The following is a 22935-nucleotide window of genomic DNA, read 5'->3' on the forward strand; positions in this document are numbered from 1 at the left end:
ATATGCAAAGAAACTCCCCCAGAACAAACAGATGAACTGCAAATTGTTTTATTCAGTGATACAGTGTACTTTGAGAATATAGAGTACTTTGCATACATTTCCATTTTCCTTTGCAGGCAGCGCTTAAAGATTCCTTCCATTTTACAAACCACCACCGAACTGAAATGAAAGCATAAACATGTCTGTGAAAAAGTATTGTACAAATCAGTACAGTAACACCTTGGCCATTTTTCTCTTTTACTGGAACTGACAAAACAAATCTTGGCAGTATCCCAACACAGAAAGACGACTTATTAGGATTATTGTATTGAAATGCTGCTTTCTACACAGAGAAAGACTATTCTGCAAGTGGGATGAAGTTCGGAGGCTGTGAATTGATCCATGCAGATTATCTTCTTCCTTTGTTGCTAAAAGGACAACAGATTAGATTTTGAAAGGTTTTCACAACAACAGAGGTTCAAAGTACCCTTTACTGAATCTGAATCATGATTTAAAATAAGAACATAGTGGTAAAACTGGAAACAGAAACTCAGGTTAAATTATTGCACTGAGAGCAGTTTTACTTTTACCCGTGTCCAAGTAAATCTGTCGCACTAAGTAAAATAAAAATACACTGAACCCCTCCAGCCAAAACCTAGATCAGTGATTTTTAGCCTCAGCTAAATGCTTTCTTGTACTGATGACTCCTTGGAAAAGAGGCATTCATCAGGTCCTGGACTGCAGAGGAAGCCGAATGGCCAAGTCTGTGAAGTGACTCATTTCAGGTTGTTTGCTTTGCCTCTTGATGTATTCTAGCGTTTTCACCTGGGTATGAAAAGAAAGATATTGTGAGATTTTCAGTGTCTTGTCTTTTCTCATTTCACAGGCCATCATTTAATCTATGTGAAGGTGTTTTAATAGACACTCATGATTTTCCCTAAATTTCACTGGCTACACGAGCGCTTGCACTTCTTACTCCAGAGCTCGTTATCATGTATGTCTGTCTTAAAGGCTCTAGAATGCCCACTTTCTGAACTCACACATTGCAGATCCTCCACTAAATAAACATGCTGTATTTCTCTTAAAGATAGTTTTCTGTATTGGAAAAAAGTTACAGCACCCAGCATTTCCAGGTTCCGTAATGTGTAATATACATTTAAAACTGCTAGAAAGGTATAGACCACTTGAAATAAGAGAAGCTGCTTATTCATTAAGAAGCATTTAAAAAAGAAGGTGTTTTTTTTAAGCTTATTTAACTTTTAAGAAAGCAACTTGTAAAGATTAGGTATATTCAGATCAAGAAAATGTTACTTTTTCCCAAATAAGGAGTTGAAAAAGATCTTAAGAAATAAAATTTCTCTGCATTATCTGTTTTCCTTACCATAGTCTTGGTATCAGCAAAGCCATGTTTCTGAGCAAGATTCCAGAGACTGACTGAAAGCTGGTTTAGTTTGTTGTTTCGTAGATCCCCATGAGCTAGAATAGTGTTAAAGAAATAGAATGCCAACTGACTCTGTCGCTTTAGGGTCTACAATGAAAAAAAAAAAAATTTCTATTTTACCATACAGTCATCCCAAAATATTCAGCATAACCTCACCAGGTTCTCTGAACTCTCAGAAGTGCAAGGGGCAGATACTCGTTCTGTAATACACAGCAATAATTACAGACCCAAGAATACAGGCACGGTTTCCATGTTCCATTCAAAATGCAACAATAGTGATAGTCATGGATCAGCCTGAGTTGCTGTAAATAATGACACAAGACTCCTACATCTCATACCTCTTTCGCACAGCAAATAGTGTAGCTCTGACACATTTTTAACACAAGATTCCCTACAACTGCATATACATCGCCCTTCCACCATCCAACCTTGCACTTATATCACCATGGCTATGTATTTTTTTAGAGACCACTGTCATAAATCTATATTAATGCAACTTCAGGATTTTCCAGCTGTCTGTTCTATTTGTTTAACCAAGGATGTTTTTTCCCTGCTATATTCTTTCACTGAAACTTTGGTGACACCAACATATTTGCACCATATTTACAGCCACTTTCCCTAAAACTGCTGAGGAGGGACCTTTGAGGAGGACCCCTGCCTCATGGTAATCCACCATGGAGGAGCACCACACCCTTCAGCCTCTATGGAAGAGTTCTGGGGCACAGACAATCCTGCACTAAACTTACAGGGTACCACCACCCTGGTTTGGGATGAGTGGAAAACAGGAGTAATTAAAATGCTATTGTAGATTCTGCCTATTCCTACAGAATAAGTTTTGAAAGGCTAAAAGGACAAATTATTATTGGATGCATCTCAGACGTAGTATTTGTTTATACTGCTTTGCTGCACATGTCCTTTGTTTTTCACTCAAGTAAGACCACTGATAAAAGGATAGCTCCATCTTACACAGAAACCACAGCAGCAGAGTAGTATTAAAACAAAACTGTCAGCTGAGCACCTCGATTAATGAACTTAATATTTCACTTCAGCCCTCTCAGTTCAACACGTTAGGGTAGCTAATATACAGCGTTCAGATTTGAAGTTACAGGAAGAATGAGGCAGAGATTGGGATAAGAGGAGTGCAGTGATCTCTGTGACTTGTGTGCTCCTGACGTGATACCAGTGCAGCCATGCAGCCTCTGCCCTTTCCCTAAGAGACTGAAAGCAAATTAATTTCCCTTCTCACTGCCAGCAAGAGAGAGGTCAGATGCTATTAATCAAAGAAATGGCACACACTGAGCTATCAGTCCTCCAGATAAATATGGGAAAGTAGAAAGCCATGCCATTAAAGAACTGTCTGACTAGAAAAAGAGAACACAGCATGCCCCAAACACACATGCTACTGCAGGTATGTGTGTGACCCACACAGTAGATATGCACATGCAGAACAAATCTGACACATCAGAAACTGTGTGCAGGCACACACACAGACGCATGCATACGCAGTGCCCAGAGCTGCTCAAGGACCCACAAGAAGTTCCCTAAGCTCTAAATCAGTTACATGAAACTACCAAGAAGACAGTTCCTCTTATAACAGTTATCAACATTATCAATTTCCATCCCGATAGTCAAAAACTTGTTTATAGGCTAAAACTACAACTGTCATTTGGGAGTGTTGAACTGTACTCCCTACCAGATAGAGAAATACAGTTAATACTACTGGACTACACTGATCAACACAAACAGCAGAAATACAACTCAAAAAGACAATAAAAGGGAAAGTAGTTATGCTTAAATATTACTGTAGTATTTCTCCTGTAGAACTAACATTGTTCAGCGAAAAACAGATCTAGGGTACAGCCAGGTAGGCCATGTTTTGCCACATTATTCACAAGGCATCCTCCCACATCACCATGTATCCTGGATTAACTAAATAACCTATACTACCTATAATTTTTTCTCATTGATGGTCTAAAGCCCGTGCGTCTTCTACTGAATACCAACTTCAAAGAGATTCCTGGGAATTGCTTGGAGATTTACTCACAAGTGGGACAGTTAAATTATTGGGCAGAATGCAAAAGCAGCAGTACTCCAGTCTGAATATCAACTAGGGAGGTATTTCAGGCAGTATCAATGCAAGTACAAAATCCATTCTTTAAAATAAGGACGATATTTTGACTAATTTGAAACATATGTACTTCAAAAAGGATCTGGAAACATATTAAAAAGAAAAAGAGAATGAGATGCACACTCTCATTGTATTGGGGTAGGTATAACAGGACCAGATTTTGGCATCATCAGTTACACAAAGTAAAGTGAAGAGAGAGGCAGGCTCAGGCATGGAGTAAATCCTACCATGTCTGAAAACGAACAAGAGTCAGACAGGGCTTCACATGATGATGAACAGGAATGTTTGTGTACCATGGCACCGACCTCCCACCTGAGAGACACATCTATGCCAGCATGCTGCCAAGCCTGCTGACATAACTGAGATTGAATTGTGGGTGGCATTCCAACTCACAGGATGTATTCACAGGCAGCAAGGAGAAAGCAACAGCTCAGCTATTTGGCAACCACATATATCATGGGACTAGCAATTCCCACACCAAAAAGAATTGCCAGCCTTCTAGGCAGCACGTTTTCTATAATCTTTGGAATAATGCTGACGACAATGAAACAAAGGACAAACTACATCAGAACGTGACCCCCTTGTGTCCTAGCCCCTCAATAAAAGTGCAGAGCAACGTCCAAATTTTGTATAGCATAACAGAAAAAAAATTGGATCTTTCATATAATGGACCATGTAACTTTGTATTTCACAAAATTCTGGCTAGCAATTTAAATATTCATTCCTGTCTTTTGGTCACTTTTGCTAGACATCTATGTCATAAGGATACCTTGAGCCTTCTGTTAGAAAAGCATTTGTGCATTTAGATACCTCGCTCCTCTGAAGGTGCATCTAGCTTGCTGCCGTCCCCATGTGCAGCTTTAAAATAACTGGCTCAGATGCTTGTTAACAGCCCATCTGTGGCAGCACAGAGCTCAGTGTGGGCTGTAAAGCTCCTCCAAGGTACTAACTATACCAGTCTAGGCCGAGTCTGCATGCTGATATAGCATCCGTTTGCTAGTATTACCTGAACAATCCAGCCCAAAATTAATTCCAGCACTACTGTGATGCTGGTTGTCCAAATCTAGATATTGCTAAAGAAAGCCATGACAGGCAGCCTTGCCTTTACTTAAAAGCTCTCACATGAAGCCCTTTGGGAACCTTTCAACATCTGTTACAGGAACAGCATATTCAAATATATATATAAAAAAAATACAGGAATAGCAAACTATTTCTAGTCTTTAAACTCCACCAGCATGCCAGAGACAATGGTGTAATAAAAGGATTAATCTGGGAGTTAGGACTCTCCAACTCTGAGACAAAGAAGTGGAGTTAATATGCACTCACCAGCCACAGTTCCTTATTGCAATGCACCCATCCTCTTGCTGAGTCATCAGCAGGCAAGCTGCAAGCATGCCAAAACAGGCACCTTCACCACCTGTAATGTTTTCCGGAGACTGCAGCAGGTAAATTCCCTTGCCTCCCTCCTCCCAAAGAGGAACGAAATGTTTAACCACCTTTAGAAAATCTTAGCCAGTGACACAAAATCCTTCAGGCTGCACAACCTCTTCTCAATTTAAAACATACCCACACAGAAACACAGAGCTATGTCCCACTCTGCGTGTAGTTCAGCATTCAAACACATGTGAAATCAACTGCAGTTTTTGTAAGTTTGTATAAATAAAAAATCAGATGTATTGAAAGGAGAAGCCTCAAGAGCATACCCAGGAATTGGTTTGTACTGCTCTGTTTTTGATACTTGCCATAAAAAGCCCAGTATCTATCATATGGTACATGGGAAGACTGACATCCTGACATGGCACTGCCAAGGACACAACAATGTGCTCTTAAAGTTTTGCGTCAAAAGTCATGTTTGACTAAAACATACTCCATCTGGACATCTATCACTGAGTAGCAAGAGGCAAGATATTTACATTTCTGAGAAACCTGGAGCATAAGATTAGTCTTCCAACCACACAAAGGCAGAGGGGATTCACTGATACATGCTCTCATGACCAGAAACAGCTTGAACTTTACAGAACTGTCCAGCATTGAAAATTTCTATTCAAACACTGTAACATAAATGAAGCATTCTCTAATATTGCAAAAAGACCATGCTGTGTTAACGTAAGACACATTGTTCCCTTTGAAATTGCCATTTTGGTGAAAGCATTTTATTGTGAGAAAAATTTATTTTCCTTTATAGCTTTTAAAGGAAATGAACCAATAAAAACCTGGTATCATCACAGGCTTGTTCATTTAAATGAGCATCCAAGCAGATGAAGAATAAAGGTCACCAACACTAAAGCAATCCAAAATACCACAGTGATTTTATGATTGGTTCTACTTTAGCACAAATGGTGGTCTCTGACAATATTCTCATTGCCTTTTTCCTCAGTAACAACAGCTTCCATAAAAAAACTATTCATTCTTACGAAACAATTTTTACGTAAATCTCTGAAGGACTTTTACTCAAAGCAAAATAAATGCTCCTCCCCTTTTTTAATAAGGATGGACAGAGGAGTAAATCCAAGGCCACAGAGGCAAAGGCAGGGCAAGGACCTATATCTATGCTGCTTAGCTTTAAATCCAGTTTTCTATGCAACAACTGCTTCAGTGAAGTAACACAGTATCTCATTACTCAAAGTATTAAGCTTGAAAGCAGGTAAGAAAAAAAAAAAGCAGCCTTTTTTTCAGATTTCAAGCCCTACAAACATTCCCAGCCACATACTCCGTACAAGAGCCACATGCAAAGAATCCTCAGTATAAAACCCACAGTCCTGAAAACTGTTAAACATCTCCTTCCAATACCTGCTTGGACATTCTTAGCTGTGCAAGAATGGTTGTTTTCTGCTATTATTGTTCTGAAAAAAGAACTGCTATTCACTGTGGTGATGTGTACAATGACGTAGAGGCATTCGAGCATAGGATTTATTCATCTTACATATCTACCATTGCTCAAGGAAGGGCAAAGAGGATAGCAAAGGCAGAGAAAAGGCTGGACCTGGCATAGTATCCTCCAAATATGTGTCACCTAACACATTCTGTATTGTCAAACACTACAGGCTACTGTGCAAACAAGCTGTCTAAAAAAAATTCCATCAAATTCATCAACCCCTGCCCTCCCATTTTAGTCTACAAGACACAAGATTTTTATCATTATACAGCAGTTTAGTAAGGGGTGATTAGGAAGTTGTGGAGGGCTTTAGTCTCAGAACAGGTACATTAGCAGAACAGTAAGTTCTCATTATTCCAGTAATACTGAAAACATTAGTCACCTGCCTTTGACATACAAACCATTAAGCTATATTTGATCTCTCAGAGCCTGTGAACTCTTGTCAAGAAATCCAATAAGCTGCCTAGAGTTTTCTTTAATATTGAACAAATATAACCCTGTACTAAAAACAAGGTAAAGCCAAAACACCGCTTCCCTCCCTCTGCACCCCTCTCCTGACTTCATCCTAGTGTCTGGGACACAAAACTCTTAAAAATTAAAGGTGGTTTCCACTGTATTTTACCCAGTAACAGACTAACTGTGAATTCTCACTTTGCCCATTACAGAACTGGACATTTCAGCCTACTGTTAACTTTGCTGGCAAGAAAATACAGTTCATTTAGAGAGAGAGAAAGGTGACAGCCAGGAGGAAACAACAGGAAGGATGGACATGGAGTAGATTTTAGGCATAACTATACTGCAGTCAAAGGAGTGATTGTGGCACTGTCTCCAATTTTCCAGCTCCGGCCAATAATTGCAATACCAGCATCGTGGAGCTCATTATAGGCAGAAAGTCTCTTAAGAAAAAAAGAAGTTATCCCACACTGAGCATCATATTTCCGTAACCAGACTACACCAGGAGTCAGGCTGGTTAATTTAAAGCTAACTCTAACCTCACTGTGCTGCTCTGCAATCATCATTCTGTACTGCAGCAAAATCATATCCTTTGGTGCACTGCCACAATTCGTACGACAGAGTATACACCCCAGTACCTTCTACTGCTTCTTGGTTCTATCAGACTATCCACGTACAGTACACAGCTAAGCAGGTAACTTTAGCCTGCATCTTAAAAATTTATTATAATTGCTACACGTTCTCTTTCACATCGTTCGGTCTTTTGACCACAAGCCTGCCTACATGGTCGACTCGCTTTTTAGACAAGTAAAATTGCCTAATTTCTTTTCATTGTAAGGTTCCTGGAGCTTTCTAAAAGACCAATGCCTGGGCAGGAAGGTGGTCTGTTTATTCAACTCCAAAGTAATTCTGGATTTGTACTGAATCAAACCAAGAACATACCTCATCTTTTCCAAGGGTTTTCAGATGATCCAGGATCTGTGCTATCACTGTTTCACACAGTTTATTAATTTCAGCCAGGAACTTGGAGTCTCCACCATACAGTGTATCATTGGAATCAACTGCAGAGATGAATTCAGGCTTAGGTCTGGCTAAAGAGCTATGCATTTGTTTGTTACTGAAACACCAGCTATTTCTAGAAAACCAGATTTGGAAGTTATAAAATGACCCTCCCACCATGAAACACAAACAGAACAATCTTATTTAAGTGCCTACCACTTGGTTGCCTACTATGTCCTGGGCATTTTAAAACAAAACACTGAAAAGAGTCTTCTAGCTTAAAGCCAGTCCTGTATTCCTGGATGCAGCCAGGGTCAAAAATATCTGCTAGACTTAAGTGCAAAGTAACTTCCAGAGTCAATTTTCACTTTTTCCACAGAAACAGACTCCCTGCTCCCATCAGTTTAGAAGAGTATGACCATCATCTTCAGTGGCAGCAGGACTGGGCTAAACAGCTTGTATTTTCTTAGTGAAAACAACAAGATTTTAAAAGAAAACTGCACTTTAAATTTGGGTTGGTTTTTTTTCCTAAAATAAAACCTTGATTACCTCAAAGTCACAGAGTTAAATTCAGAAAGTGTATTTTCAATTTCAAAGCCCTTAAAGGATATTTTGGAGGGAGAGAGCTCTTGAAGTTTTTAGAGCTTATATAATTGTGATTTTAAACATGTGTTTGGGCCTCATTTATTTATAATATTTTACTAAGGAGTAAGTTAAAAGAAATTTGTAAGTTTAAGTGTATACAATATTTAACCATATAAATATAAGTTAGGTGCATTAAGACCATATATGATAAAAGGTGATTCCCTGTTCCCAAGTAAACTTCACTTTAAGAAGCTAAGGTACATGGTCCACCTAGAAAAAAAAAAAAATTATCCAACTACAGGGAAAAAATGACTAATTCATATTTCCATACTTCTCTCCACCGAAATCTAATTAAAATAAATTACTCATTTTGGGATTATGCAGCTATTTTGGTAATATAAAAAATGGAATGAAAGAAATAGCAGCTAAACCATATTTCCTTACAGAATTCGAACAGTGGATTTACTATAGAGTAGTTGTCCAACTGACAATTATCTTCTGTGCTGATAACTGCAAGAGATATTCTTGTCATGGTTGGTAACTCTGACAGACTATTCACCAGAACAGCAGAATTTGTTCCAGCCTTCCTCTTCGTGAAAACAGTGTTTTCACACAGGGTTCTTCAAAAATCTGAAGATTTTTGTAAGTAACCACCACAATTTCCAAAACTGAAAGCCTACCTTCAAAGCAGCAATTACATCATTTAAATAATGAAGACTAGGCTTTACATTCTGCAAACTGGAGTTGTTAATAAATGTGAATGAAACACCAATGATAAGTATAAATCAAGTTGATATGTTAGACTAAAAGAAAACCCTCCATACATACAAAGTTCTAATATTTACTTGAAAAGTTCACAGTTCTAAGTGTTTGCATCAACATCACCAAGAACAAAGTAAGTAAACCACTCTGCACAGATTCACTTTAAAGAACAGCCACTGTTTGGCAGCCACTTCCCATGATTATTTTGTTACAGTATCTGGACCTGCATAGGAAAAGAATCCATTCTGTGAGACTGACTACCACTGATCTTCATTAACTAGGTACTGTGGTAATACAATAGTACAAATTACACAGTGGAATGCAAGGATCCAGAGCCACCGTTATGTATTACCTTTATCTACATGGTAGATATATGCTTCTTGAGTCATTGCAGACAGCAGATGCAAAACATTAGTATAAATCCTGACTTTGTCATCGCTGTTATCCTCCCAAGTATAATCCTGGATCACATTTAGTAATCCTCGCACAAGAAACAACACTCCTTGTTCTGGATGGTCCTACAGAAAAGGAGAGAGATAAGTCAAAAACAACACCACAACCAGTCCAAAGCAAAAAGGGGGTTTAGAGTCACAATATTAGCTCTATAAAAGCAAAAACTACAATATAATTAAAGCTGACAACTACTTTTCTGAAATGTGCTTCCTGCAAATCTTTTTAAAAATCTGTTCCAGTTTCCTCCTAAATGCCATTTGACCCATAAATAATCATAAACTTTATCTTGGCAGTCTCCACAAACTCTGAAATGTTTTGTTTTCTAGACACGGCAGGTTAGTACAAAATTAATTGTCAGCTTCCTAACAGCTAAGCCTCTAAAATTAAACACACTGGGTAGGACTTTTTTTTTATTAAAATAATGTCAGTAAGCTATAGAAACAAGTATATTACTCATATAATTATGAGTTTCAGAACACCTACACTGGGAAGTCAAAGTTACAGACAATCAACAATCCCTTAATATGAAAAATATAATTATAAAGACATCTGCTTTACATAAGCGATGAGTTTTTGCAAGCAGTTTTAATACTGCATCCAGCTTATTTCAAGCTGGCAGTTGGTGCAATGACACCAACATACGTAGGACAAATCACAGTCCACTGGGGACATTTCCTTCTGATCATGTATCCTGTAAAGTAAATAGGAGAAAAAATTATGGAAGCTAATTTCGGAATCCTGGTTATTTCACTGCAAGTTCTTCTTCATTACTGAATCTGAGAGTTTGGATCTCCCTCCTTTAATCATCTGTTAATGATACAAGTAATTTCTCTGACAGAGCCTTCCTTCAAAGTCTCACTTTTGTAGTCAGTGGACAGCAACAACACGTCACAGTTGCAACTAGCCTTTCCCTTCTGACAACACAGCACCTCCACATTGCTGAACATGCATGGCTTGGGAGACCCCTTCCATTGGAAAAATGAGAATACAGTGCTCTGATTATGAGGATTTGGCCAGCACTCTACTGCGTGCTGTTCACCAAATAAGTAGTCAAAGAAAAAAAAGGTAGGAGGAAACTGTAAGGAACAACCTACTTTCTCCAAGAACAAATGAATGACCTTCAAGATTTTTCTTCTTTTTTTCTTTTTTTTTAAAAAAAACATGCCATGATACTAAGCCAACCCTTGCTGGGAAAGATGAATCTGCTCAGAGAGGGCCAGAGCTGTTAACAGAGGGAGGTAAAAATCTTCATGAATTAGGTTTCCACTGCAGTGAAATGTTGCGAGTCAGAGGCCTATCTTTATTCTCTAAGGTCAACAAATACCTTGGTTATATAAGTTTTATCTCAGGTGTTCCAAATTAGTTTACAATTTTTCCTCATCTTTTAGCCACAACTGAAAATATAGGAAGGAAAATTACATATATATCTCTCTTCATACTTGACAATTGGTTAAAAATTGGAAGGGTGTAGAATGGTAGTATTCTGTGAAATATTCATCAGAAGAGGAAGGTTATGCCAGAACACATCATCTAATAATTGTTTTCACTTAAAAAATTAGGCAACCTATAACAAAGAAACTAACTAGTAGAAACTAGAGCTTTGTCCCCTCCTCAGGTATTATATTTTGAGTGCTCAGCTAAAGTACCGCTTTTCTGCAAGGATCTATTAAAACAGTAAATGATGTTTACACAGTTAAATGATGGCAAGATTTCACTCTACTCCAAATTCAGTGAAGTGTAAGGTGCTATTGAAAGAGGCAATGCTGTACCTCCACCTCCAATGAACTGTTCTGCCTCCCCATTTTGCACTGGGGTGAGGGATTTTGCAGCCAACAAGCAAATCATTTCAGCTTGCTCATGGAAAACCAACCACTGCATCTCCCACTCCTAAAAGCCCAGTCTACTCTAAATTTTTTAAACAGGAAAGTCAAAACAGTCTATTAGCATATGTGCTATTCATACGCACACAACTTACCGGAACAACTAATAATGTGGAAAAAAAATTACAAAGGAATTCCAGGAGGAAGGCATCAGAAGGTCGCATCTTTCCATCTACACTGATCATTTTTGGCACTTCAGGAACAAGGCTCACTGCAGCTTTGAAAAAAGCATCAGCTACAAAATAAAAATATAGTTGCTGTATTATCACTCCAACTGCGATGGCAGTCATGCCTATGATCTGAGTTTGTTTCAAACAGACTACAGAAAATGAATGTATGCTTAACTGCAAAGACTCAAGACTCAGCAGTCAAAATATGTGGTGCTGTTTTTTCAAAAGAAGTTCCCACATCACCCGGGACTTCTGAAATTATAATTATTCTTCTCTGCTTAACAAGAGGACACCATTGTTTTAAATATATTGCATATCTAATAAAAAAAAAATTAGCACACAATTCAAAATTGACTTATCTAAAGAAATGCTTATGTCAGAATGGGGAATCCAAAGGTGGGAGGGGAAGCGTATTAGATAATGCTAACTTTTTCACAAATTCACTCACAAAAAGCTGTTGAAGTTACAAGGAAGCAGAGACAACTTCATTTCTCTAAGTATTTACAGTCATTAAAAGTAAATTACTAATACAGTACCAGAACCCGAGGTATTGCCTGTTAGCTAGATAAAATTCTTCTTTCCAAGAATCACAATACAGGAATTACAGAAACCATCCACCATTATGGCCTTGGCAAAATAGCTATTAAGAGGTTTTGCATAACTCTTTATTGTGTCTCTAATCCTACCAAAAAAAACCCCAAACTAGAACATCCATTCCTCAGTTTATTAAGATAATATTCACAAATTAAAACTAACATTGTTTTCCCTCTTACTCTAGAAGATCTCCTATATATGTTAAGAGTTCACAAAAAAAATTCTGACAGCAATGTTCTTTTGCACTTTCTTGGCTACATTTCAAAATATCCAAGTATCCAAATCCCATTCAAGTTGTTTAGCCACATACTTCAAAGCATCCTTCAGAACTGATACTGTATCTTTATTTGACAGGAACAGATACTGAGGCCATGAAATAAAATTTTAGCAAAGGGAAAAGAATTCTTGGCGAAAGCCAAGAGGTGTTACATGGCTGGGATGGAGATACCACTGACAGGCATGCATGGGCACTTCCCAGAGTGGAGCTTACTCTGGAAAAACTCGTTTGAGCACATGAGAGTCTAAGCAAATTTGCTAAATATAGTACCAACTGATATCTAATTTAAGCTTATGAGGAATACCAGGGAAACATGTGCTTTGGAAAAACTGTAATTCTTCTGACTCTTATTTCTTTTCAGCACACGAGTGCTCAAGCCCTTCTGACCTTTTCAGTGCTTAGAACACAGACAAACATGATACTTCCTTTGATTCTGCACATTTATTTTGAGGTGAAAGAATGTTTTTCATTTATTTCAAACAACATATAAGTTTACACAGCCAACCTAAAGTAACTAATCTTTCACTGAGCTTTATCAGAGGAAGGAAAGCAGCAGCAAATGTTCATTCTAGCACAAGTCAATGAATTGCTGTCACTTCCACAGTTGTCTCTGCAGAAAAAAAAGTGCATGCCCCACATCACCATATAATCAAAACATGTGACCAGACAAAAAAATGTGTCTCAGAAAATAGTCTGCATACCAAAGTACCACTGGTTGTGCAGAGAATATGCCTGCCTTTTGAAGTTATTTCATAATGGGACAGGAATGATCTGTGCAGCAATCAGTCTCTGCAATAAAAGAGAAGAGCTGCAAGGTACCTCACCTTACTTTACTGCCTGCTCTCCCAGCAATCACAGTCCTAGATGTTCTGCTCTAAACTTTTGCCTTAGCGCAAAACCAAAACCTCTTATCTTTGCTGTGAATAACTGCAATTTAATTTGACTTAGTCTTTTTGACCTCCTGCCGTTGCTGCAAATGAGAACTGCCTTCTCATCTGGTTGAGCACCCTCAGAGACATGAGCTCCCTCATTAGACCTGCTAGTAAGAGCAGCATGCCCAGCTCCTCTTCAGGTGACCACTGCTGGGAATGAGGAGAGATCCGTCCACACTGCGGATGGCTCACCAGGCCCTGCCGTTGCTGCAACAGGCTCCTCTGCGCTTCCATCATTTTCTTCCCTAACCACAGCAATCGCACCTCTCGCCACTGCCACACAGTTGTGTTTGCAGGTCACCCTGCAACCCCTCACATATTGTTGCTGTCTCAGCACAGTGGGGAGACTGCGGGGCTCTTGCCCCCATGCTTTTAATTCTTCTTCCTTGCCTGTCCCATGCACAACACAGCAAGGCAAACCCAAAAAGGAATAGAGCACAAAAGCAGTTAGCTGCACTTTCTGTTAAAGAGATGGATATTTTACTTTTGTACATCCAGAATATGTTCATTTTGCCATGAGTTCAGCCAATATGCACTAACCACAAAATGGTTCTTACGCTGGAACACTAAAAGCACTCTCAACCAAGGGATACTTTGCTTCATAAAAAGCAAAACTAAAGCAAATTAATATTAATGCAGAGGTTTTAGTAGAGACTTTGTAGACAACTAGCTGTATCCCAAACACTACCACCCCATTCACTTGTAGAGGGGTGTCAGAGTATGCATCACATGCTCTGAGTTTGGAGGAGAAGTTCACTAAAGAGGTTGCCACAGAACTGCTGCCTATTTCCTTAAGTATGAAATAAGCATCGGTATTTCATCCTGAATTACCCTAATTATGAGGTTATGCAACAGTGCTTTCTTTCTCTGCATCTTTTAAAAGTCAATTTATAAAGCTATTACTGTAGAGGTGTTTCAAGAGAAAACTATACACCTGCTTTTCCTGGCTTCCAAAAGGTATAAGGAACTACTTAAGCACCAAAACCCACAACATTATGTTCTTGGTTTAAAAAAAAAGAAAAAAGAAAAAGAAAAAAGAAAAAGAAAAAAGAAAAAGAAAAAAGAAAAAGAAAAAAGAAAAAGAAAAAAGAAAAAGAAAAAAGAAAAAGAAAAAAGAAAAAGAAAAAAGAAAAAGAAAAAAGAAAAAAGAAAAAAGAAAAAAAGAGATTAAAAAAGGCTTCTTCTGGTGAAGGATGCTGTTTTCTTATCTGCCTAAAGCACGATACTGCTTCTAAAGTGAGCGGTTGTTAAGTTGGCTAAGGGGAGAGCAGCCTGCACGTTACAACAAATCATCATGATAAAGTCTTCCCGGACTGCTGTTAATATCTTGTGCAGTGCTCCGAACATGACATACTTCATGCTTCACTAAATTTATCCTTTCACAGCACCCCCTTCATTTTGGTTGACCATAATCCTATAAATCTTTTCCCTAAGCATATGTGCTGACCTTCAGGCTAACAGTTTAAGTGTCTTGGATATCCAATTCAGCGCTTCTAGTAATACTCTCCTACAGAAAAAACAAGTGAAATTGGTGTTGAATGTTTTGCTATTGTCAATATTCATGACGGTACTTACATACACACATTTAATTACATATATATACAAATACATGTACCTGCATATATTTCTATTTAACAATCTCTCTACATATAAAAATTTAGCTTACATTGTATTTGCTGCATCTATGATAGTCAATTAAACTGTACTAATTGAAGATTTCAGGCAGGCAAAAAACCAAGGAGAAACAAAGCCAGTAGGGAGGGGAAAACAATTAAGCTCCTTAAGTCCACCTTCAAAGAGGAAAAGGGAATGAGTTTGACACACCTACGCAAACTATTTTTAGTCACGGATTCAATTACACAAGGCTAAGTCTACCCAAAGGACAAAATCAGGTACCAAATACCACCTTCTGCATTCCACATCACCTTCATGTCCTACAACGCTGTCAAGCATATTTTAATACTCTAAAGATTTTGATTCCACATCCAACAGATGTTGGAAATGTAATGAAGCCTTGTACTCCAGTGCAAAAAAATTAATGGGAAGCAGGTGTGGGGTTTTTTTGTTGCCTTTTTCTTTTTTCTGCTAAATAAATTAACGCATTACTGTTTTGAAAAGTGAGCATTGCAAACATTTGGAACTCCTTCTCCTCACACTGGTGAGGTCACTGTGAGAGTTTTGCCACATCGCTGAAATGTGTTTTTCCCTTAAGCTACTGAACATTCTCAGTCTTAAAACCCTCTACACATCACTTCCAATAAAGAATTATTTGAAGTAACAAAGATGAAATAAGAAAACGAATGTGCTGCTGCTTGGTGGACTGGAATGTACTATGTTAATTCATACTATTTCATACTATAAATTAGCTGCAGATAAAAAGGTAATTATGTGGTGAAGCTTGCTAGTCCTCGTTTTAGGAATAACTTGATTATAGATTGTTAGCAAGGCCTTAGTACTACTTCCAGACAAAGGCATACAGAGGCATAAGTGGAAAAGAAGATTTGTACAGGGACATCATACAGTATGAGCAAGAACACTGGATACTAGATATTTTATTCTTAAGCTGAAATCAGAAAACGTAACACACACATCACCCCCACCCCCAAACAAACCCAAACCAAACCAAACCCAAAACCAACCAAAGCCAAACTAAACTAAAATCCAACCACAAATTTCAGCCTGCCTCTCTAAATTCTGTGTAATTTCTAAAGACTGTGAGGTAAAGCATCAGCAGCAGTCTTTAAAGAGAGCTCCATTAGTAATACTGGAAACTTTGAAATAATAAACGCTATGGTTAAATACTGTAGTTTCTCCTGGTTATTATGAGGTAAAAAAATCAAATAAGCAGTCACATGGAAAAACAAGAGTCAATATGGTTTTTGCAGAGAGAAATCATTCCTCAGAAGTCTCTCAAGTTTTCCAGAGAACCATCAAGTTTGTGTTTAAAAGTGACCCAGCCAATGCAAATACTTAGATTTTTAAAAAAACGTTTAACAACGTCCCTCATACAAAAGGCTCTTAAAACAACTAAGCTGACAAAGATACAGAGGGAAGTCCTCCTGAGGATTCATAACTTAATAAAGGATGGGGTAGTGGGGGAACGGAGTGGGAATGAAACGTTTTTAGAGTAGAGTGAAACAACTACTGTGTTCCTTAAGGTTTTGCAGAGACATGTCCTTATGATGTGCTGGGAGGCGACAATGCAAACTGGTCTAGAACGTGACTGCAAAGCCATTGCAGATGGATCTCATGATTCTGAGCAATAAAGCAGCAGATGAAATCTAATATTAGTAAGGAATGCAGGGAAAGAAACAAGCCTTGCTATAACTATAGAAGCATAAGCTCCAAACAGGCTATTTACACTCATGAAAGATTTTGGAGTCCTTATAGATGGTTTCCTGAAAATGACATCCTAAACAGCTGTGGAAAAGGCAAGGCAATTGTAAGAATCATTAGGACAGTAATGGAAAACTGAGGTGTCATTGTGTCATTTATATAGCTGTTGTGCATTTATACCTGGAATGAAGTCCTGATCTACCATTTCTGAAAGGATAACAAAAAGATTAAAAAGGTGCTAAGGCATGGAACTGTTTCCTTATTAGAAAAGGCTATACTGACACAAATTTCTTCAGGAACTTATAAACTCGAACATCTCATAGGTAACATGAGGAAAATTAACCAAGAATGACTGAATTTTTCACAGTAGCACTAGTAGATCAGCTGCACGCACTGAAGTAGTAGATTTCCAAGTAGCATGTAACTGAAACTCACTGTCACATGAAGTTACAAAGGCCACAAAGTAAAAACTGATAAATAATTGAATTCCTAATGATTGGTCCATCTATTTTATTAAATACCATGGTCCATATGTGACCTCTGTTGAAGGATGTTTTTAGACCACCTGCAACTGAAAGCTAGAAAGCATCATTCTACATCATTGTTTCCTGTATATTCCCTTAGTAGATGCTACTAGACACTTTCAAAAACAGGTCATGGGCTAGACAGACTTGAAGAGCTGACAAACTGATGTGAAATGTTAGTCTGAAAAACAGGGACAGAGATGTCATCTCTCGCAAATCATATGGAAAAGCTATTGCCTGGGATAGAGAGAGGAACAAGAAAAACTCAGTGAATGGGAGAAGTTTCCACCTGTGGAAATCCCAGGTAACAGTAAAAGTCATAATTTTGTTGAAATAAAGCAAAATTTAGTATTACTAGTAAGGAAACCAGTATCTCGTCAGTTTCTCCCAAAGCTACTTCGTTGCTTTCACGGAAAACAGTGTTTAAAAAGATAACAGAGACAGCATATACCAATCTCACCAGAGAATGGTGAGCCAAGAAGTCCCAAAACACATAACTGAGAAAACCTCTTCAGATGCTTATTTCTCTAAATTCTTTACCTCAAATTCTCTGTTTATATTCTTCAGATCTATAAAGATTGTAGGACATTAGGAAGGAATACTAAAAATTGTTATCTAATGCTACTGAGAAAATACACTAAAACGTTATTAGATTATGGTTAAAAATCACTTATTAGATATTCTATATTATACTTTGTCCAAAGTGTGGCTGAAGCCCGTCACAAATAGATAACACTCATGGAAATGGAAAAGTAACATTTTCTGAAGCAGAAAAAGACATTCCTTTTGCAATCTACTAGTGAAACTGTGTTTTGGCTACATTTGAAGAACAGAACAAATATTTAGAAGTACATTAAGCAGTGTATGCTTCACAATTAAAATCTGCATTTGCTAAACAAAGTAAAGATCTGATTTGGCGGACAAAGACTTTCTATTTTTAATAAATCTTTATGTTTGGCAATATCCAAGTGAAATTAGTCACACAGCATCAGCTGAATTACTTTATTCACTCGGCATGTTACTTCTGAAGTGAGGCAAGGATTTCACAGCCTTTAAGATAAAAATGCCATTGACCGTACATTACCAGAAAGTTGCGTCATCTCTACCCACCTGCTGAATACTGTGACCAACAATTAAAATCATGCTGTCTGTTCTTTGACAGACAAAAGCAGCATTTCCATAGGAAGGAAGCATGTGCAATTAAAATACCACCTATATCTCAAAAATCCAGAAAAGTGACACAATGGAGCATGCATTTAATCTCAATTTAGTCCAAGCACTCCCTATGACAGAAAGCATGACCGATGAGAATTTATTATTCTATGTTGGCAGTATGCAGTGCTCTGTGGCTCAGTTAAAAAAAATAAAAAGCACATCACTAAAATCTAACCTCCTCCTTTCTAAGAGGGGCTCTTAATAGGCTTTCCAGAGGTACAAACTATGCATCCAGGACAAAATCACCTAAAAAATTCTGAACTTAATTACAGATTCACTTCTTTTAAAGTACCTCTTGGGACCTGGAGACAGGAGTGGCAGTAGTCATGTTTAATACATGGTGAACAGCATACCTGGACAAACATCTGTCACTGTATTAATATTGGACTTTCCATGAGCCTATGAATTCACGTTTCTGACTCAATTTCAATCTATGAAAGAAAATCTATTCCAAGAAAGATTACCATTACAGTTTTCTAATATTGAGGTATTTGGGTGAGTTCAAACAAGCACCACACAAGTTGCTTTGATTAACAGTGTGGCAAATCCCAGCAGGCAAGGCACTGATTTGATAGAGAAAATTGGAGCAGTGAGACCCTAGGACTGATGGTCTACTGCTGCTGCTGCCCCTTGAGACTGGGAATGAGGCAAAACTCAAACTCCTCCAGTTACAATCAGATTAGCTGTGGCTCGCTAGTTGTTGGTAGTTTATCAGTGCAATCCTCAGTTTCGCAAACTTTATTTACAGTTATGACCCACACATCCTCTTTATAAAAAGGCAATCTTTTAAATTCCCCTTATCTACCCCAACAGGTAATTTTACTCCTTTTTCAAGTTGATACATTGGCAATTTAAAGAAATCTTTCTATTGCCAGCAGAAGTCTATCCTGTGAAATTCAATTTTGTTATATGTTTAAGTGAAAATTCAACTCACTGAAATAGGTGGACTCCATGTAGGAATTTAAAATAATAATAAAAAAAAAATCCAAGAATTTAACTCCCTAAAAACAACAGCTGGAATCTTTAAAGAGAAACTGCATGTATATGCACACATGAATGTCCCACTACCCCCATAGCTATCAGATGAGATACATCAGCTTTCAGTTTTATTTCTCTTCCCAATTTTAAACTGATTAAGCTAATTCCAATCAGCATGAGGTAAAGGTTATACAACAAGGCACAATTTCACTTCCTATCCTAATGCCGTCATTAATTGCACACTCGTAAAACTTCACTTCATGCTGCACTGATTTTAGTAGACCAGTGTCTAACTGGCACCAGTTAACGCAGTTAACTGACTGGATTTAAATTTGCTGTTATGAATTAATCAGTACTTCTTATACACATGAAATGCATTCATTTGAGATACAGATTAAACTGTGTTAGAAGTAACTTTGAAGGACATGTTACCTGACTACGTACACCAAAATATGCCAAGACAGTTCACAAAAAACCATCCCAAGACCAGTGTCACTGCTGCCTAACTGGTGAACACATGCTAAATTACTCATGCAAGTGACATGTTTCTGAATACAAATTATGCCCAAAATAGCTTTTCTAAGGAAGCAAAAAAAGTGTATAACAATAAAACCCTGGTAAACGAAATGAGTTACTGAACACCAGTGTTTTGCACATGCTTCATTTCAGCAAAAGCTGAGATGGACCAAATGCTTCTCTCTCTAGCTTGTGGGTCTAAAATTCAGGGGAGCGTGTTGAATAAATATACATTTTAGAGACTGAGTTCATAATTCTTTGCATATACCTGCTGCCTTTAAAGATTTCACAATGGGGATCCTGTTCACTGTTTAGTGAGTGCACTGTGTTCACATGTCAAACAACAGCTGAGCACATCTATAAAGTCTCACACTGAAAAATCTGGACAATTGCTGGGGCCTGGGAGTCTCACTCAGAGAAGACTTGGATCACAAACACAGCAGAAAAGCAGTTTATAAATTGAAAGATTAGCAAATCACAGAGTTAATCCAAACATGGGCAGGGCATGGTCTTCAAAGACCGAATATTACAGAAAAAACTGCTTAGGATTTGTTTCCAACAAGAGATGCACTGCAACACAGCAACAATATCAAAAACTGATACAAAGAGTAAGGTAAACTGGTAAATTAAACAAAACAGGAAGAAAAAGTGAGTACATTTTTTGTAAACTCTGGTGTCTACAAAGAGACTGCACGATACTGATTGCACAAAACAGACATTGCAGATCTTTTATTTGCAAAACATACTTGGACACAACAGCCAGCTTTACTCTAAATCCCTCTGCTTTGCTATATGGGCAGCATCAGATTCAAAACAAAGAAATACAAGAGTCACCCTGTACTAAAAAGTCTTAATCAGCATCCTAAGTCAGCTTGTTTGTGCAGCTGGAACTTACTGGTAAACGCAGAGCTTGGAAAACAAGCTCTCAGGAAGAAGCACAGAACTAAAACAATTAATAGCCACAACAAAAAATGTTGCAAAGTAATCCAATTTATTACTCTCACAGCTCCACTGCAAACATGTAAAGGAAAAGTTTTTACCATTGGAAAGCAGACATTTAAAGTCAGTATTAGAATTGCAAAACAAGGTAGAATGACATCACTTTAAAAAGGAAAAAGATACTGCAAACAGATAAAAGTACGAGAAGACTTTCAGAATAGGTAACTGTCTTCCACGTGTGATATGAACAGGATTAAGATCATACTAAACAGTGATACAGACTTAATGCTCATTCTGGTGCCAGAGTAGCTCCAGTTTCTTCCTCCAAATCACTTTTTGTCGTAATTTCCAACTACTTAAGACTGAGCTAACAGGATGGCTAAAAACTGTACTCAGGCCATGGTTCAATCAATATATCAGATCAAAAAAAGAAAATATGTTTTTAATTCTTCATATTATCTGTTATTACTCCATTGTTTCACTCTGATATAGTGGCATATTTTCTTAGCTAAGCTTTTATCACGCATGTGGTTTGATAGCAAGTTTCTGGTGTCATTGACCTAAGTTTAATTCTTTTCCAGCTCGTTACAGGATTTTGGCAGCCTGTGAACTACTACACAGATTAACTAGTTTCTTTTCCCAGTTACAATAAAGAACTTCATTTGTGATTAGTGTGCTTGCATAATTATGCGGGAGAAAAACATTCCATTCTTTCCATAATTTTGAAGTAATTTAGGACAACCTACCTCATAGCATGACTACGTCAACTAGTGTCAGCTGTCTTGGTTATTTAGATCACAGGATTAGTGTTAGAACTGAAGAGTTGCTTTAATATGTCAAGCTTTCACTGTAACAGTGCTTAAAACAGGGTTATATTTTAATAACATCATAAATATATTTATATTACATGATTTCAACCAAGTTATTATTCACAGCTAGAAATATTTCTGAAATAAGAGAACCTTTAAGAAGACAAATTTGTGCCTTACCTTGTGAAAGGCACTGATTTGCCAAAGCAACCTGTCCGGAGTGTAGATACAGATTAAGACGTGTGAAGATACTGCTCAGAGATGGAATTGTAATGAAGCAGAAGGCAACACAAGCCTAAAGCAAATAAAAAAAAAAAGAAACTGAAGAAAATTCCTACCTCAGAGTTACAGCAATCATTACTGATTTTATATACAATTATGAATCAAAATCTCTAAATCAGTTCTGGGAAAGACTTTCAAGAAAAAGCAAATATTATGTGACGTCCAAAGTCAGCAGCTTCAAATTTCTCATTTTTATTTCAATAATTGCAACAATATTATTAATTATTGTTATTATGAGTAGATTAGTTCAAAACTTACTCTATGACTCTAGCTCAAAGAGTTCCTCTCTCCTCAAGTAACCAGTTTGCAGCTCAAGACCAAAATCTAACTAGAAAAGCAGACTACTGGTCCTCACGGACAATCTGTCAAACTGGTCAAAGCGGGTGCCCTGTGTATACCTGGGAGGAAGCAGATCCAGTGCAGCATGTTGCAGCTTTACACCTACTGGAACAGCCCAAACACCTAGACGGAGCAAGTGGCTCCCAGGCATACAGAGTGTCACCCTAGCTATCTTTTGTCCAGGACATCATGCACAGGTGGCATGAACAAAAATCCATTAATTAATGGTAGCATATGGTAGCATATGCAAGGACCTTCCCAACACATGAAGATGAAGATGTCTTAGCTGCTATGTTTCAGGTGAGAAGAGGGGAACACAAGCAACTTGCATAGCCTGTGCATACTTCAAAGCTCATTTGACCATACCTGTATAGACTCAGAGGCACTAAAGCCAAAAGGAGCACTTCATTTGAAATTCAAATACTGATTTCAGCACATCAACACTGATATTATAAGACACAGGTTTAAA

General features: G+C 37.8%; 1 protein-coding gene across 1 annotated transcript in view; it reads right to left on the reverse strand.

Moving 5' to 3' along the window:
* Positions 1 to 388: 388 nt before the first annotated feature.
* VPS35L (VPS35 endosomal protein sorting factor like) overlaps positions 389 to 22935 on the reverse strand; it is a 56794-nt gene continuing 34247 nt past the window's right edge. Inside the window, exons 26-31 of the mRNA XM_064461787.1 lie at positions 22026 to 22140; positions 11651 to 11790; positions 9575 to 9740; positions 7819 to 7937; positions 1361 to 1507; positions 389 to 804 (exon numbers count right to left, since the gene is read on the reverse strand). Coding sequence (XP_064317857.1) covers positions 706 to 804; positions 1361 to 1507; positions 7819 to 7937; positions 9575 to 9740; positions 11651 to 11790; positions 22026 to 22140 — 786 coding nt within the window. The 3' untranslated portion in view covers positions 389 to 705. The remainder of the gene's footprint in view (positions 805 to 1360; positions 1508 to 7818; positions 7938 to 9574; positions 9741 to 11650; positions 11791 to 22025; positions 22141 to 22935) is intronic.

The sequence above is a fragment of the Phalacrocorax carbo genome, chromosome 10 (genome assembly GCF_963921805.1).
Source record: "Phalacrocorax carbo chromosome 10, bPhaCar2.1, whole genome shotgun sequence".
In the NCBI taxonomy this organism is placed as follows: Eukaryota; Metazoa; Chordata; class Aves; order Suliformes; family Phalacrocoracidae; genus Phalacrocorax; species Phalacrocorax carbo.